This window comes from Eucalyptus grandis, chromosome 3 (genome assembly GCF_016545825.1).
Source record: "Eucalyptus grandis isolate ANBG69807.140 chromosome 3, ASM1654582v1, whole genome shotgun sequence".
Lineage (NCBI taxonomy): Eukaryota > Viridiplantae > Streptophyta > Magnoliopsida > Myrtales > Myrtaceae > Eucalyptus > Eucalyptus grandis.
The window spans coordinates 58572663-58588864 of record NC_052614.1 but is presented as its reverse complement, the minus strand read 5'-3'; the positions used below and the strand labels follow the sequence as shown (position 1 = coordinate 58588864).

At 42.0% G+C, this 16202-nt stretch overlaps 1 protein-coding gene and 1 long non-coding RNA gene across 3 annotated transcripts; both read right to left on the bottom strand.

Moving 5' to 3' along the window:
• Positions 1–415: 415 nt before the first annotated feature.
• LOC120292002 (WAS/WASL-interacting protein family member 1-like) lies at positions 416–4255 on the bottom strand. The gene is made up of 3 exons (XM_039309843.1): positions 3590–4255; positions 792–964; positions 416–680 (listed from the first exon to the last, which is right to left on the bottom strand). The coding sequence occupies exons 1-3, from the start codon at positions 4253–4255 to the stop codon at positions 416–418; spliced, it is 1104 nt and encodes a 367-aa protein (XP_039165777.1).
• Positions 4256–13334: 9079 nt separating this feature from the next.
• LOC108958674 lies at positions 13335–15497 on the bottom strand. 2 transcript variants are annotated; one of them, XR_005548930.1, is made up of 3 exons: positions 14511–15497; positions 13758–14437; positions 13335–13685 (listed from the first exon to the last, which is right to left on the bottom strand). It is a non-coding gene; the product is annotated as an uncharacterized LOC108958674 (long non-coding RNA). The 2 variants fall into 2 exon arrangements; XR_005548929.1 differs by having other exon boundaries at positions 13335–13669.
• Positions 15498–16202: the final 705 nt, after the last annotated feature.

The following is a 16202-nucleotide window of genomic DNA, read 5'->3' as shown; positions in this document are numbered from 1 at the left end:
GCGAAAATCGGATCACAATCCCAAATTTCAGAGGCAATTTCATGTCGGACAATGCCAATCTTACATTAATGAATAATTCTACTAAAGAAGCAAAATACAAATAAATTAAATAAGATAAAAATAAAATCTACCTAATTTGAAATCCCAACCACGATCAACATCGCTTCACGACCCACGACCAAGGTTGGCCAGCGGTATACTCGCGGTCAGGAGACCCGAAGTCTGTTCTCTATTCTTCCGCCAAAAAATATCTCCACACGTCTAAATTCTTCACGAGCTCCCGGCCTAAAATTAATCTGCGGCAACTTCATTCCTCTTTTCCGAATACGTGAGATGCCACGGTTTTGTTGCTGGACGTAGACAAAGACACCGGTAAACCTGCAAAAACAGAGAATAGTAATCCGCGGGGCTTGGCTCAGCAATTTGTGGTGCTGCTGGCGTGGTCGTTGGACTCGGCAGCAAGGGCGACCGGAGTCACGGATGATGTAGCGGCGTCGCTCGGAGAGGGCTCAGAGCGGCGTGCAAGGGCTTCGGCAGCCGGCGGCTCGGGCAGCAACGAGTGAGCAGGAGGAAACGTCGGCGGGGCACGGCGGGCGCCGGGCTGGGCAGACCGCAATAGAGCAAGGGGCAGCAGCACCGTTGCGGGCGGATCAGCGGCGGGCGGCGAAGGAGCGGTGGCTCTGCGAGGACGCGGACAGAGAGCTGGAGCAGCAACAACGGAGGTCGAGTAGGGCAGCAGCAGGTCAATAGCGGCTGTGGGGGCGTCGGGTCGCGGTGAGGAGGCGGGTCACGGCTGTGGCTTCGGCGGTGGTGCTACTGTCACGGCAGGGTTGTAGCAGATCGGGACAGCAGCTTCGCGGGGCTGGTGGAGCGGATCGGCAACAGCAGCGGGCTCGCAGGCGAAGCGGAGACTGAGGCGCGACGGAGCAGGGGGTTGCTGCTGTGTCGCGATCGAAGATGGAGGCTGGTGTCAGTTGCAGGCGTGATCGGAACGGCTGAAGCAGGGGCGAGCGTTTGGGTGCAGATCTGGCGAGGAAGGCCCGAGATCTGCTGTCGTCGGGGTTGCCGGCCGTCGGGCTGAGGTCGCTGCAGGACGCGGCAATGCGGCGGTGGTGAATCGGCGACGAAACAGGGGAGCCCGGGACAGAGCAGGGGCGTCGGGTCGTCGGTTCTGCTGTCGGCGTTGGGTGGAGGCGCGGTGCGGTGCGATGGCGCAGCGCTGGTCGCTCAGGTGAAGGTGAAGCCTGGACGGCTGCAGGGCTCGACGAAGCTGCTGCGCGAGGAAGAAGAAGACCCTGTTTTCTCTTCTTCTTTTTCTTTTTCCTGCTCTGCTGCACGTCTCTCTCTCTGTTGTCACTGTTCCGGCTGCACCTTTTTCACTTTTTTCAGCAAAAGCAGGACCCTTTGACTCTTACAAAACCCTAAAAACGATGGAGAATTTCTCTTTTCGGCTTCTATTTCTTTTTGCCGAGCAAGATGAAGAAAACCCCCAATGCGGCCGTGTCTTTCTATCGTGGGGCCTCCTCCTCAAACCCTACGCACTTAATCTATTTATAAGCCACGATTAGGATTTAATTTTTTCAAATCTGTATCCACGAAAATTCCTTTTTCCAAATGCAATATTTGCTTTTGATACGATTTAGGATTGCAAGAGAATTCTTCTAAAATTTGAAATCTCGCACAAATCAATTCGTAAAATCTTTCCGGGATACGGGCTTGAGCCGATTACTCCTTTGTGGGCTTAGTTCAATTCACCAAATTAACATTACGAACCATCAATTTGAACCCATTTGTCACCGTCCCAATGTAAATGCAAATTAAAATAAATGCACCTAAAACTATATGCTATGCAATTAATTAATTAACTAATATTTTTTAAGAGTTAAAATTAATCCCTAATTTTTTAATTAAAAATGTCACCAAAATTTAGGTGTCAACATACATTTTCTGTTTCCATTTAGTAAAAAACTATTAGTTTCGGGAGTCTCCTCTTCCATTTACTTATAATCTTATTGATTACTTGACTTACCTCTGTTAATTTCTGTTAACTTTGCCGGTCTAATGGACATCAATTTAGGTGTGGTCATGGTAGGCCTTTTATTTTGAGTGTATTCGATATTTAGTCTACATAAATGAATTATTAAGTTATAAAGTTTGTGCAATTTATGTTATTAATTTCATTCTTTCAATATAATGCACATACATATAATTATGGGCCAATGTAGGTTGATATGGCATTTGTGTTCAAGGTTTAAGTATAAGCTTGGATTAATTTTCATGACATTCCATTTTTTTAGTGCCTCCGACGCCTATACAATGAGAGATGCATGATGCATGTGTTCAGCAACTTGAAGCACTTTTCAACCATCCTTGCGGTTGTCATGATACATAGGCACTTTGCTCGTTGTACGTTGTCCTTAACTAGTAGTCCAACAAGATTGGGCTTTCTCTGCTACAGCAGCTCTTTAAGCCCATGTGGCATAGAAGATGTCATGTGTCAAACCTTTCGGGTTGTCCTCCTGCTACTCTCCATATAAGCAACAAAAGATCTCTATTCTCTATCACCGCCAAAACATGGATAGAAGTTCTATGTAATTAAGTGGCTTTCACTTACCATATACTTCATGTTCTCTGCTTATATATTTTAGTTTCTAGTGGTGAGAGTTTCCTTTTCTTTCTCTGGGTGAAAAAATGAGTTTACATAAGTTGATGACGTAGCAGAAGAGGAGTAATGCCGTATAAAACCGCATGTGCTATCGAGTTAAGCGAAGAATGCAACCACCTAATTATAGGCAAAACTAGAAGGCAGCAAATGCATTTCTCATGAAATAATTTGGTTTATTGCAGAATGACTTCGTCATAGGCAAAATGAATGCAACCCAGTTCAAAACTAATTCTAGATAGAGACTTCCAAAGTAAATTTCTGTTTGATGTTTTATCTTTTTCATTTTTCAGATTTCCGTCCTTTTTCTAGATTTTACAATAAATTTTTTTGACATCAACCTTTTATATTATAATTGCCACATAAGATACCACGTTGGCATTTATCTTTCATGGAAGGACCAATTCGAACATAAAAAATAGTTTAGAGATCCGATTACGCAAAGAAATGTTGAGAAATATGATTAAACATTTTGTAACGGTTCAGAAAGTCCCGATACCATATCCCTCTTTTTTCTTTTTTCTTTTTTTTTCTGTGCATGCGATATGGCTTGTCAATCAACTCACACAAGGTCAGTATTATCGAGAACTATTTCTGGCATGGTATTTTCTAAAGCTTTGAAGCTTTCGTAACTACTTGCCAACACTACTGGTTTTTGTAAGGAAGACACTTTGCATTAAATATTTTTTCACACTGAAATGATAGAAAGCCGACGATAATATCCTTGTTAGTAGGGGTGAGCGTGGTTCCCGGTTCTAAAGGGACCGGTTCCGGTTCCGGTTCGATTTTCTGGGAACCGGCCGGAACCGGCACTAGGAACCGGAACCGGAACCGGAACCGGTTCCGCTTAGGGCTCAAAAAACCCCCAAATCAAATATTCTCTCGCTTCTTCCACGAGTCCACACACACGACACTTTTAGTTTTCACCGGTTCTCTCTTCGCCCGTCCGTTCTCCATCTCTCGCTCGACGCCACCGCCGGTCGCCTCGAGTCTTGACGCCATCGCCGGTCGCCCTCGAGTCTTGACGCCATCGCGGTCTCCCAGACGCCACGCGCCGCTGGCCCGCTGATCTGCGCTCGAGGGTCGAGGACTCGAGGCCACCTTCGCTCGCCTTGACAGCACCGCGGTGACCTCTTCGCCCGTCCGTTCTCCATCTCGCTCGACGCCACCGCCGGTCGCCCTCGAGTCTCGACGCCACCGCCGGTCTCCCTCGAAGCCATTGCCGATCTGATCTCGCTCGAGGGTCGAGGACTCGAGGCCACCTTCGCTCGCCCTCGACAAAGACCGCGGCCGACCTCTTTGCCCGTCCGTTCTCCATCTCGCGGCTCGACGCCACCGCCGTCCGCCCTCGAGTCTCGACGCCACCGCCGGTCTCCCTCGACGCCACTGCGGTTGATCTCTGCTCGAGGGTCGAGGCCACCTTCGCTCGCCCTCGACAGCACCGCGGCTGACCTCTGGCTCACCGTTTGCCCTCGACGGCACCGTCGCTCGCCCTCGACACCACCGCTCGCTGATCCCTGCTCGAGGCCACCTCCTCTCGCCCTCGACGACACAGCCGCTAACCTCTGGCTGACCGCTTGCCCTCGACGCCATCGTCGCTCACCCTCGACGCCACCACTCGCTGACCCCTGCTCGAGGCCACCTCTGCTCTCCCTTGACGGCACCGCTGACCTCTAGCTCGCCGCTCGCCCTCGACGCCACCGTCGCTCGCCCTCGACGCCACCGCCGCTCACCCTCGACACCACCACTCGGCGACCCGCTCGAGGCCACCTCCGCTCTCCCTCGACGGTAAGATGCTATTTGCACAATTACTTATGATTTAACGATGATGCTTAATACCTTGTGAAGTCTTGTGAGATAACTATTTATTAAATGTCACTAATTTGATTGATGAAAAACCCTTGCGAGAACTAACGCGTGAATAGTGTGTTTGGTGGCATTGCTTTGAGCCTTGAGGTATTTAAGAAAAGAGGTCATCAACGGAAGCATAAAGTGAGTTTCTTTTCTGCGTTTTGTTTTGGTCACCGTTGGTTCATAATTTGCCGGACTACCGAGTTAATTGTGTGGCGGACGTGTCCGGTTTAGTCATTCGCTGTCTTCGGAGGAAAGCACCGTTTCTCGGCTTGGCTTGTTTTCTTATTGGGCCATCAGGGAACTTAATCTCAGTCAAAGTAAAATGTGGGTACTTTCTTGACTGCTTCCTAGACTCATCTCTGCGTTTTTGTCTTGAACTGCTCGTCTCTCCTTCCAGTATGTTGCTTATGGTAGGGGACTTCATACTTTGTTTGGCTGCTTTTGTCCCGTTTCTTTCTTCTATCCGTTGGCTTGTTCGACCTTGTTCTGTTTTATTTGCTTGCTTATAGCTATATATGTCTAATATTATTCGTGTATCATATAAAAAGCTATGCCGGATGATCATTCTGTTAATGAAAAAGATGTTAGATGTAACTTGTAATTATGGTTCACCGAGTGGTTTGTCCCAGATCTCCCATGATCATTCGGAAAGTCATACGTATGCTTAGAATATTGTCTGCCTTGTGTTGCTCGTCAAAATTCTCAGCAAATGATCAAGATGAAAGTTCGTTTGATTATGCTTCAAACTGCATAATTTGTGGGCTGTGATTTCTTCGGTCTACAAGAAGTTAATTAGCTAGAGGAAGTGAGAGTCCCTTCCTTCTTTATGAATAAAAAGCATCGAACAGTTGAAATTGGAATCTCGGGCCCGCCGAAATTGGCATTGCTTCGATCAATGTCTTTGATCTTTTGTAGCTGGCATGTCTAAAATCGAAGCTTCTAGCATGCTTCGTTCAAGTCTTAGAGCCACTAACAGGCAAAAGCACTTCTTGGAATGTTTATAAGATGAAACCATCCTATGCTTGCATTCATAAAACCTGTATCTTATCCTGGACAGATGCACGACTCTTTTACTATGTTTCTTCATCTGGTAGAAAAATCTATTCGAATTTGCAGATAACTTTCTCATGTTGGCTATGTCAAAATATTATTTATAGTTTGGCAATTGTGCTTGCATTTTGAGTTCCAGGCTGAAGTATTTGCATTTCACTCAGTGTATCTTAAAGACTTTTGTCTGATGGATCATCACCGTAATACTCCTTGTTTGAACATCTGAACCACATGGATAAGAAAGGAGAAACTGGAAAACTTTAGTTGCGTTTTCTAATAGCTAAAGGTCCAGTTCTCTTGTGCTGATCTTTCCATTGTTGTCTCAGCTTCTCCCTTTAAATCATGACCCCTTTTTTTCTATTAGTCTCTTAGTTGGCATTTGATTGATATCTGAAATTCTTTTTGCAGCAAGTCGAAGGATTAAATTTCTTCCGCTCAAGGCTAGCTTTTGGAAATCATAAGATCAGGGTAAATGACAAATCATTAATGCCTTGATTATGTTGTCAAGCATATGATGCACATGCACCCGAATTGCAAATATCATATATTACGGGTTCAATATATGTGTGCGAACTAGGGACCAATATTTTTCGACAAGTGTATTGGAAGATCTTGGCCAATGGTCCTTTTAGGCTTAATGAAGCAACCAATAAATTTAATGTTTGTTTTCCATGCAATCCTCCTCAATAATTAGGGAGGAAATCTCTTTTCTAAATGTAAAGAGAGATGATGTTGTGAACGGATTCATTACAATTTTCATGGAATTAAGGATTATCTTAATTCTCTTCTAACATCCTCACTGTTTTGATTTCGATGGGCATCTCTTTTTATAGTGTTGTCTCTTCATTTTGTGTCATTTTATACGTCCTTATTATTAGTACGTTTTTTATCGCTATCAAAATGTTTCAATGTAAATCTTTTTTAATTCCAAAAAAGGTTAACAAGTGTTAAAGCAGTGTCTTTTTTGAATTTGTAAAGCTGGTGTAAACCCGGCGAGAGATCTTCCATGGCCATATTTGTTGGAATTGGCGAGGATGCTATGCCTCTAAAAAGCCCTTGTAGTTTAATATTCAAGTTCATTTGTTTCTCTTGATGATTATCATATATTACAGTTTATTCTCTTTTGGCAGTTATTTAAAGGATAGTGCGACACAAATCGTTGATCCACCAACCAGTCCTGAAGAGGAGGAAGAGATCTTACCTCTTTAAGAAGCCTGAGTTCTCTCTTGATCCTTCTTTTCCACGGTTTCACCTTGCTGGTTAAGGTAGGCGATGAAATGAACAGACTGAAATTGGTCTACTTTCCCATGGTTTGTGCTGTATTATGTTTTTATATAACATCGGTATGCTGTATTTCAACATAATAGACTTAACTTATGTGTAAAAGTACTGTATTATGTTTCTATATAGCATTAGTATGCTGTATTTCAACATAATAGACTTAGCTTATGTATAAAAGTGCCGTATTATGTTTCTATACAGCATTGGTATGCTGTATTATACTGTATTAACGTTGTTATCAACTAAATTAATTATATTCTGTAATTGTTATGTAGTACAAAGTTAATGTATCAAGATAACACATCAATGGAGGTGGAGGGACATGATGATATGACTCCGGAATTGGAATTTTCTGACCATGAAAATGAAGAAGCGGCACCCCCTAGTACGAGTGCCATGAGTAAGGTACCTGGTTCTCATCTTCCTCAGGATAAGAAATATACATCAGAATGTTGGAATCATTATACAAGAATCAATGATAAGGATGGAAAACCAATTCAAGTGAAGTGCATACATTGTGGGACAATACTTACGTATCGTGTTGCTAACGGTACTTCTGCGATGAGGAAGCACTTGACCACATGTAGGAGGTTTCCCCGTAATGTAGATAAGAGACAAAAATTCTTCATGCCACGTAATGTAGACATGGCTAGCAAGTCAGGAGGTGATTCTAATATTGGTAGTATCTTATCAACATGGTCGTTTAATCAAGAACGTTGTAGGCGAATGCTTGCTCGGTTTATCATTAGTGATGAGCAACCTTTTTCCTTGGTTGAGCGTGTTGGATTTCGTGAGTTTGTTAGTGAGTTACAGCCTCTTTTCAAACATATATCACGTTTCACAGTGGCAAAAGATTGCATGAAGTTGTATATAGATGAAAGAACTTCTTTGAAGAATTATTTTCGACAGATTAATTCTAGGATTGCACTCACGACGATACATGGAGCTCCATTCAAAATCTGAATTATATGTGTCTCACTGCACATTTTATTGATGAAAATTGGAAGTTGCATAAAAGAATCATCAATTTTGTGGTGATGCATAGTCACAGGGTAGGGAGATTGGGAAAATGGTGGAGAAATGCATTCAAGAGTGGGAATTGAAAAAAAGGTGTCAACAATCACTGTGGATAATGCTAGCTCGAATGATGTTGCAATTAACTATTTGAGGGATAAATTTTTCAAAGAAAAGTCGTTGATATTGGATGGTAGTGTTTTGCATATGAGGTGCACAGCTCATATATTGAATTTGATTGTGAGAGATGGCTTGACTACGGTACGTGACTCCATTGCACGTGTCCGGAATGTGGTTAGGTATGTAAAGAGTTCTCCTGCAAGAGCCAATGCATTTCAGTCTTGCATTAAGAGTGAAAATATCACTTATAAAGGTTCGGTAGTTCTTGACGTTGCTACTAGATGGAATTCCACTTATCTCATGTTAGACACCGCCATCAAGTTCAGAAAAGCTTTCCAAAGACTGGAAGATGACAATTTATCATTTGCAAGTGAGCTGAATCATGAAACTCCTACTGATGATGATTGGGAAAATGCTATTGTTATTTCAGATTTTCTAAAAGTATTCTATGATGCCACCAATCGAATGTCGGGGAGTTCATATGTTACTTCAAATGATTATTTTGAAGGAATAGCTCTTTTGTATAGATATTTGAAAGATGCAATCAATGCTTCGGATCCTAGGCTTCATGATATGGGTGTGAAAATGAAAGAAAAATTTGATAAATATTATGGAAGCTTGGATAAAGTGAATATGATGGTCTTGATTGCGGTTGTGTTAGATCCTAGAGCTAAGTTGAATTATGTGACTTTCTTGTATGGACAAATTTATGATGATGAATTGAAAGTTAAAGAGATGCATTACAAGGTGAAGGATGCATTGGAGCGTTTGTATGAATTTTATGAGCAATCATCTCTTATTTCAAGTGATCATAATTTTGGTGGCCATAGTTTGGGTGTAAGTAGTGGTGCTTCTAATGTCGATTCGAGTGGTAGTGAAGGAATAAAGAAGTATGATGGACAAGTTTGGAAGAAAATGTTTTATACTCGAATGAACAAGGGTGTGATGACAACAAATCCGAGCTTGATCAATATCTTCAAGAGAAAAATGAAAAGAATCTTGATATTGACATTTTGATGTGGTGGAAGACCAATGGCTCAAAATATAAGATTCTTTCTTTGATGGCTCGAGATATTTTGTCCATTCCCGTAACTACCGTTGCTTCCGAGTCAACTTTTAGTGCATCGGGTCGTGTTCTTGATGGTTTTCGAAGTTCTTTAACTCCCAAAGTAGTGGAAGCTTTGATTTGCACTCAAGATTGGTTGAGAGCCGTTCGTGTACCGATTGATATTGAGGAGTGCATCGAGAATGCAGAAAAATTTGAGTTGGGTAAGTGACATTGTTTATATCTTTATATATTGTAATTATTTTTGTATATCTATAAGTGAATATTTTTTTAATCTCTTTTTCTTCTTCTTTTTATAGATATGGATGGTCTTAATGGGGAGACTATCGCCGGTAAATAGAGTTTATCACCGGGAGGATGCGGGCCAAGTGAAGGTGCTGATGGAGAAGTTAGAAATCATGATAAAGCTTGGTGAGTTCCTGAAATATTGAGCGGGCATGAAAACTGAAGAGCATTTAACCTGTTGAATTTGCTTGTTTACTCAAAATGGTTAATTTTATGTTGTCTTATTAACTAAATGCTGCAGGTTCTGCTGGAATTCAAGGAGTATGCTATATAAGTAGATGTCAATTTTGTTGGAAAGGCAGTCCGTGCTATTGGTCATTTGTGCAATCAAGTTGGAGAGAGCGAGAGTGATGCATCGGTGTTTTGCTGGAGCTGATTAAGATTAAAGTCAATTTTGTGGTTCAAGAAGCCATTATAGTTATTAAAGACATTTGGAAGATATCCTAACACGTTAGTCTCGATATCTGTAATTTTTGGAGTACGTGAACTGAAAAGCTGTTCCATTCATCTCTTAATTTAGTGGTGCTCTCATCATGCAGGCTGAGAAGATTGAAGAGAAGAGGAAGCTTGAAGAGGAAGACTTAGCTAGATTGACTAAAGAGAAGGAAAGCCATGACTTAGAATTTTTCTGTCCATCAATGCAAATCTTTTAATTTATGGAACGATTTAAAAATCCACTCAAATCTTTTTCTGCGGGTTTACGGGTTGAAGCATTAGTTGACGAGCAGAGAACTATCACCAAGTTCTTGCAGAAAATAGGAGGCTATTTAATGAGGTTCAAGATCTAAAAGTTGACTCTTCACTGCATGTCGGGTTGTGCGCATTCTTATGAGAGATATGACCGTATGCCACCCGTATAGTTGATTGGCTCCTCTTGTTCTTCTTCTTGTAGATGGTAGTTCATTGACTTCTCATAGGTTTTTATGTGTGCATGTGTTGCATTATATGTCAAGGGTAGAAATTTTCAATCCTACGCAAGTTTTTTCCAATATATTAGGTGGGTATCCTATTGATGTAACTGATTCATGTTGGGAGATCTATCTTCTCATTCGAAGACAAGTGACCAGCAAGGCAATTTTCAAGATAGGCTTCTTGGTTTTGCTGCTGTATACCGTACGTATCACTATCCTAATAGTCCACGATTTGGCTGGGTCAGATTTGCTGTTATCCCGGTTAAATGTAACAAAGAAGACAAGTTTTCGGTGCTTTAGGAGAGCATGTAAAGTGTATTTTATCAGTTAGTTTACCACTCATGAGCCCTTTTGCCAATGGCAACTTCCCATCCCAAGGCACCATGTTTAGTTTCCAAATTTCCAGGATTACTAAAGCTCTCCTTCTCCATGACACAGTGTTGTTGATATGACTCATTTCAGGCAGAAAGGTGCAGTCCTTGACGACCAACCAATTCCAACTAATTCAGTTCCATCTCATGAAAAACCACGGTTTTGATATTTTGTTGAATGTGAAGATGCTGCGGTGAGTTGCATGGTTACTTTTCTCTTTTGTACATGGTAATAGCCTTTGTTTGTTATCTGGAAGTGTTTCTTCATGACTCTTTAAGCTTGATGTGTGTTGGTGCGAGTGTGGTAATGATCGGTTTGCAATGTGAGTACCTTTCGGGTCTTGAAAAGTTGTGTGTCGGCACCTTTAAGAATTTCTTTTCTACCAGAACCTTGATGAAAATAGGCTTTGATTGGAGAAAAGAGTTATGATAACACCATCTGCATATAGCATGGCATCACACATGTGAACAGGCGCATATTTGACATACATCTTCATGCCTGTGCAAAGGGTGGAGCAAAATATCAAATGTTAACTTCTCAGTAAAAATTTAAGTGTAGTGAGGATATTCTTGTTTTCTTCATATTTGTGATACATATCATCATGTATGATGAGACAGTTTGCAGAAATCATGAGATTCTCTATTTACTGCATTCTCTCATTTTTTTTTCCTAATATATCGATAGTTCTTCACTACAGGTCCTATTTACTAATTCTTCATATGGGGCTTTATCTGAAGTATTCATGTTCTATGGGATCAACAATTGCTGTGTTTGACAACTACTTTTATGTTAGAATGTTGCCTCGGAGGCCAACTTTCCCTTTTACTTCTAATTAGTGCTAGATATTTCTTCTCCATAGAAGTAATATATTCCAAGCATTGTTACGTAGGTTGGCTTTCTAGAGGAGCACTCTTCTGCTTACACTTCAATTAAGTGGATAAAAATTTCCCCTCTTTTGCAATTTGTTGAGGAAAACTAACCATGCGTGTTTTGTTTCAGGATGAGAAGTTTATGATTTGGTACTCGGGCCAAGAGGAAAAGCAATTGAGACTAAGCTCGATTCTTTTGAAGTTATTTGTGGACGGAAGACTGTATGTGCTATTAACATGCATCCGAATGCAAATTGGTTTTTTGATTCAAGTAAATATCTTTCGTGCTCCTTCTGTTTTACTAACAGGAATTTTCACTTTGCAAGGTAAATTTTCAGAAGCAACTTCAACTGACGAGGGAGGCACATCATTTACTACATTGATTTAGTGCTGCATTATTCTGACCAAGTCCATGCGCTTCGGGTTGGAAAAACGGTTGCCTTTGTGCTAGTAATTTCTTCGTACGTGTTGCTATTTATGGCCTTGCTTCTATTCTGTAATCTTTCACCTCTTTAATGATTATCCTCTCACCTTGCAGCTGCCATTGAGAAGGATCTATGGGCAAGCTGGAACTTGTCAATGAAGAGTATCTAAAGGCTCGAATGCATTCTTTTTGGCAATTTTCACGTTTACAAGCCACCAAGCCTGCAATACTTAGTATTCCTCATCTGGTCTGGTTACCTCCCTAAAGACGGGTTCTGAGGCAACTCAAGAAGCTGCTCTAGCCTCTAGATGCACTTTTCCTGATGCGGCAAGCCTGGTCAGCGACTCAGGCATGCCCGGTGAGGTTTCAAATGAACTCGAAGCGCTCATCCAAGAACGGCAAAGTTCTCGATCATAGTGGCGGTGATCTCCTCGTTCATGGTTGGTCTGGTCTTGTCGGCGATCTTGCTTGCCACTCGGGACATATATCCATCCGTATTCTCCGAGAGATTTGTAAGGACGGCGAAAATCAGTCATTTAGCACCATCTGAAATGTAAATATGTTCATCGAAGGACAACTTGTGAAAATGTCAGTCGACTTACTCAATGACAATATTAGGTTGAAAGTCAGCAACTTTAGAGTGTTATTGATTAGTGGATTGAAGTACTATCTTTCTTCTTTTGTCAACGGAGGACTTACAAGCTGGTGGTTGTGGTAAAGGTTGTGGTTCCAACGGTCTGCTCCTCCATGCCTTTGGGTAGGTGCCCCGCACCATATACTATTGAAAGTGCCTTGTATCTCCATTTGGCTGTACTTTATATTGTCGGATGGATTGTCTGTTTTCAAGCTAAGCTTGTCGGTCTTTTTTTTTTTTTTCAAATACTATATTCTCTTTTTCCTTATGTTGATCTTCTAGTATGGTCTTACGTAGAAACTAAGTGGATTTAATCATTACGGTATATAGAGATGATGGCTCAGTTTATCCGAGTTGCACAGCGTGTATGGTATATGATTCGGTGTGCCATTTTATTGCGTCGGTGTTTGTCTTTTCTAGGACATCAAAGTGTCTGCTTGTATATTGGGGCCATGTCAATCATAAGAGATCTAGGTTAGATAGGTAGGCATTGAGTTGTGGAAGATGATATCTTTATTGTATGAGTTTGAATTTGACTTTAAATTGGATCTTTGTCTGCTATGGACCGAATAATAAAGTAGGAAACTATCTCATTGATAATCTGTGTGTGTCTAAGAGGATGATAATGCTGTTTGTGTATATTCTCTTCAATGAATGACAAGTTTGTTTATTATTGTTGCATTCATTTCCATTTTTAAACTAAAAATGAAAAAAAGAAAAGAAAAAAGAACCTATTGGAACACATTTGGAACTGGAACCGACCACGGAACCTGTGACGGGGTAGGTTCCAGTTCTTGGTTTTGACGGGTAGGTTCCGGTTCCAAAAAAATGAGGAACCTGTACCCGGGTAGGTTCCGGGTTCCAAGCGGAACCTGTAAGGAACCGGGAACCGCTCACCCCTACTTGTTAGTAACAGAGCAGTAGCGTCGCATTTTCTGTCTTCATTCAGCTAACAAACCGTGACAAGCAAACAGAAACCAATATCAACAGGGAACCGCGGTTCAAACTAGTCCTGAAATTGCTCCTTCACAATCCTGAGTTAGAACAACTCCTCCTGATGTTTTCGTTCGTGATCTTCTAGCCATGCCGCAACCTTGAATTTCTCGCAACGTGTTTTTGCCTAGCATCTTCAACAGATATTACCTGAACATACATGTTGATTTTAAGTCTCTGAAAAGAAAAATGGAAGAACATTCGAGGACACTTCAACTTTACCTTGATTTTGTTTATCATGAAATCGATGTTTGAGGCTTAGTCTTGGCCGAGCTCGAACCCTTGTCTGTCCCTGATCTTGCGCCCATTTCAGTTGCGCCCCTTCCTAAACTTAATGTCGTTCCCCTTCCTGAATTGATAGTTGCGCCCTTTTCTGAAGTTAACCCTCTGCCTCTTCCTATACTCGAAGTCATGCTGCTTCGTGAATTTGAAGAACCTTTGTTCGCCCCTGATCTTAAACTTGCGCCCATTTCAGTTGTGCCCCTTCCTAAACTTACAGTCGTGCCCTTTCCTGAAGTTGAACCTCTGCCCCTTCCTGTACTCAAAGTCGAGCTGCTTCGAGAACTAGACGCTATGCCCCTTCCTGAACTTGAACTTGTGCCCATATTAGTTGTGTCCCTTCTTGAACTTGAACCTCTACCCCGTCCTGAACTCAAAGTCGCACTGCTTCGTGAAATTGAAGATATGCTCCTTCCTGAATTTCATGCCTTGCCCTTTCCTAAAGTGGAAGCTGCGTCGCTACCCGACCTTGAACCTTTGCTGTTTCTCGAACTTGAAGCTATACTCCTTCCTCCGCCTCTTTCTGCAGGACCCCTTCCTGGATTTGAACCACGTCCAGTTCCACTTCCTCTAGCTGTTTTGGCGGCTATTCGGTCAGTCTCCACAGATCTATCTCTCTTCACCTGGACCACGTTGAAATTCCACATTAGTTTTGAAGACTGCACAACTGAGATAATGCAAATATTCATTACTTACAGAAGAAAGGTCCCCTTCATCCTCAACTTCAGTTGTAGCTTTGCAGGTGCTCTCATGATGTTCAACTCTTTCGCCCCTTTGCCAACTCGACTGAACAATGTTAAAAAAAATAATTTTGGATGTGCGCGTTGCGTGCGGAAGCATGGTTTTGGTATTGGTTATAATTTTTGGTTTGTGATGTGTGCAAGTGTATAGTATATTTTGTGGAGGATGAACAAGGGACAAGGTAGGATGATTTGAGGGATATAGGACATGAGATATGGGGGAAATAGTTTTATTAGTTAAACAAACTAGTTTGATGAAAGTACGATGAAGGTCTAAGACCTTTCACGGTGAAGAGTTCACCCCTACATTCAAGGTGGAGGTAACCTCTCACGCACTCACATGATCAACATTCAAGCCTATTTATAGGCGTGAATCACCGCCATACTCCACCGACATTGAGTACAAAAATAATATAAAATTACAGCTGGCTTCTTGTCTTCTCTTGTTGCGACTTCTCCCGCATCTTCTGGTGGCTTCTCCATTTTTCTGTATTTTTCTGTTCTTTACCACTCTCAGCCACTTTTGTTGACTTTTCTTCCAAGATTTTCATGCACAAATTTCCCATGCACGTAGAGCTTGTTCTCTTGAAAACTCCAGCAACTTCTAAAATATTATTTTATTGTGTGCCCTTCTTTTTCTTGATCAGCTTGAGGCTTCTTCACGTGTCTTCAAGTTCGTTCTCCATTAAGCTAGAAACTTCTAGATTTGTTGAAAATGGATCAATAATTTCCAACACTCCCCCTTGATCCATTTTCGGGATATTCTAGACTTATGTTATAAAGTCTCGAACGTACCTTGAAATTTCTCTTGTAATTTATCTCATGCCTTTTATTCTGTCTTCGTTCCACGATCCCTTGCATTCTCTTGTTGAAACACTTGCACTTGCCTTTGAATACGCATGTCTTTTCTTCAACGATGTCCCATATGTCTCGGAACATCAAAATGCATTTAGTTGTAGTTGTTAGCTCGGGCTCGCTCTCGGCTCTCGTAGGCTCGGCTCCCGGCTCCGGCTTTGGTTTTGGCTCGGCTCGGCTCACGGCTCTCTTGGCTCTCGCTCGGGCTCGGCCTTTAATTACAGCTCACGCTCCGGCTCTAGCTCTGTTGGCTCTCGCTCGGGCTCTGGCCTTCTTAGTTGAGGATGGTGAGGACAAACGCCCATAACCATCCGATGTGCCTATCTCTGGCTTCACGATCCTTTACACCTGGTTCAGTTACGAACCTGGGTGCGTCTGGCTCTGATACCATGTTAAAAATTAAATGTTTTTGAATTTGCGCGTTGCGTGCGGAAGCATGGTTTTGGTATTGGTTATAGTTTTTGGTTTGTGATGTGTGCATGTGTATAGTATATTTTGTGGAGGATGAACAAGGGACAAGGTAGGATGATTTGAGGGATATAGGACATGAGATATGGGGGAAATAGTTTTATTAGTTAAACAAACTAATTTGATGAAAGTACAATGAAGGTCTAAGACCTTTCACGGTGAAGAGTTCACCCCTACATTCAAGGTGGAGGTAACCTCTCACGCACTCACATGATCAACATTCAAGCCTATTTATAGGCGTGAATCACCGCCATAATCCACCGACATTGAGTACAAAAATAATATAAAATTACAGCTGGCTTCTTGTCTTCTTTTGTTGCGACTT

What these genes read in the sequence shown, in the direction of transcription:
- LOC120292002 (XM_039309843.1), bottom strand. Translation starts at nt 4,255, where the DNA reads ATGGCGTCGAGGGCAAGCGGTCAGCCAGAGGTTAGCGGCTGTGTCGTC. An exon ending in GACGGGCGAAGAGAGAACCG is followed by an intron (nt 965 to 3,589) that starts GTGAAAACTAAA and finishes AACTGACACCAG; the next exon opens with CCTCCATCTTCGATCGCGAC. An exon ending in CCACCGCCGAAGCCACAGCC is followed by an intron (nt 681 to 791) that starts GTGACCCGCCTC and finishes GCGTCCTCGCAG; the next exon opens with AGCCACCGCTCCTTCGCCGC.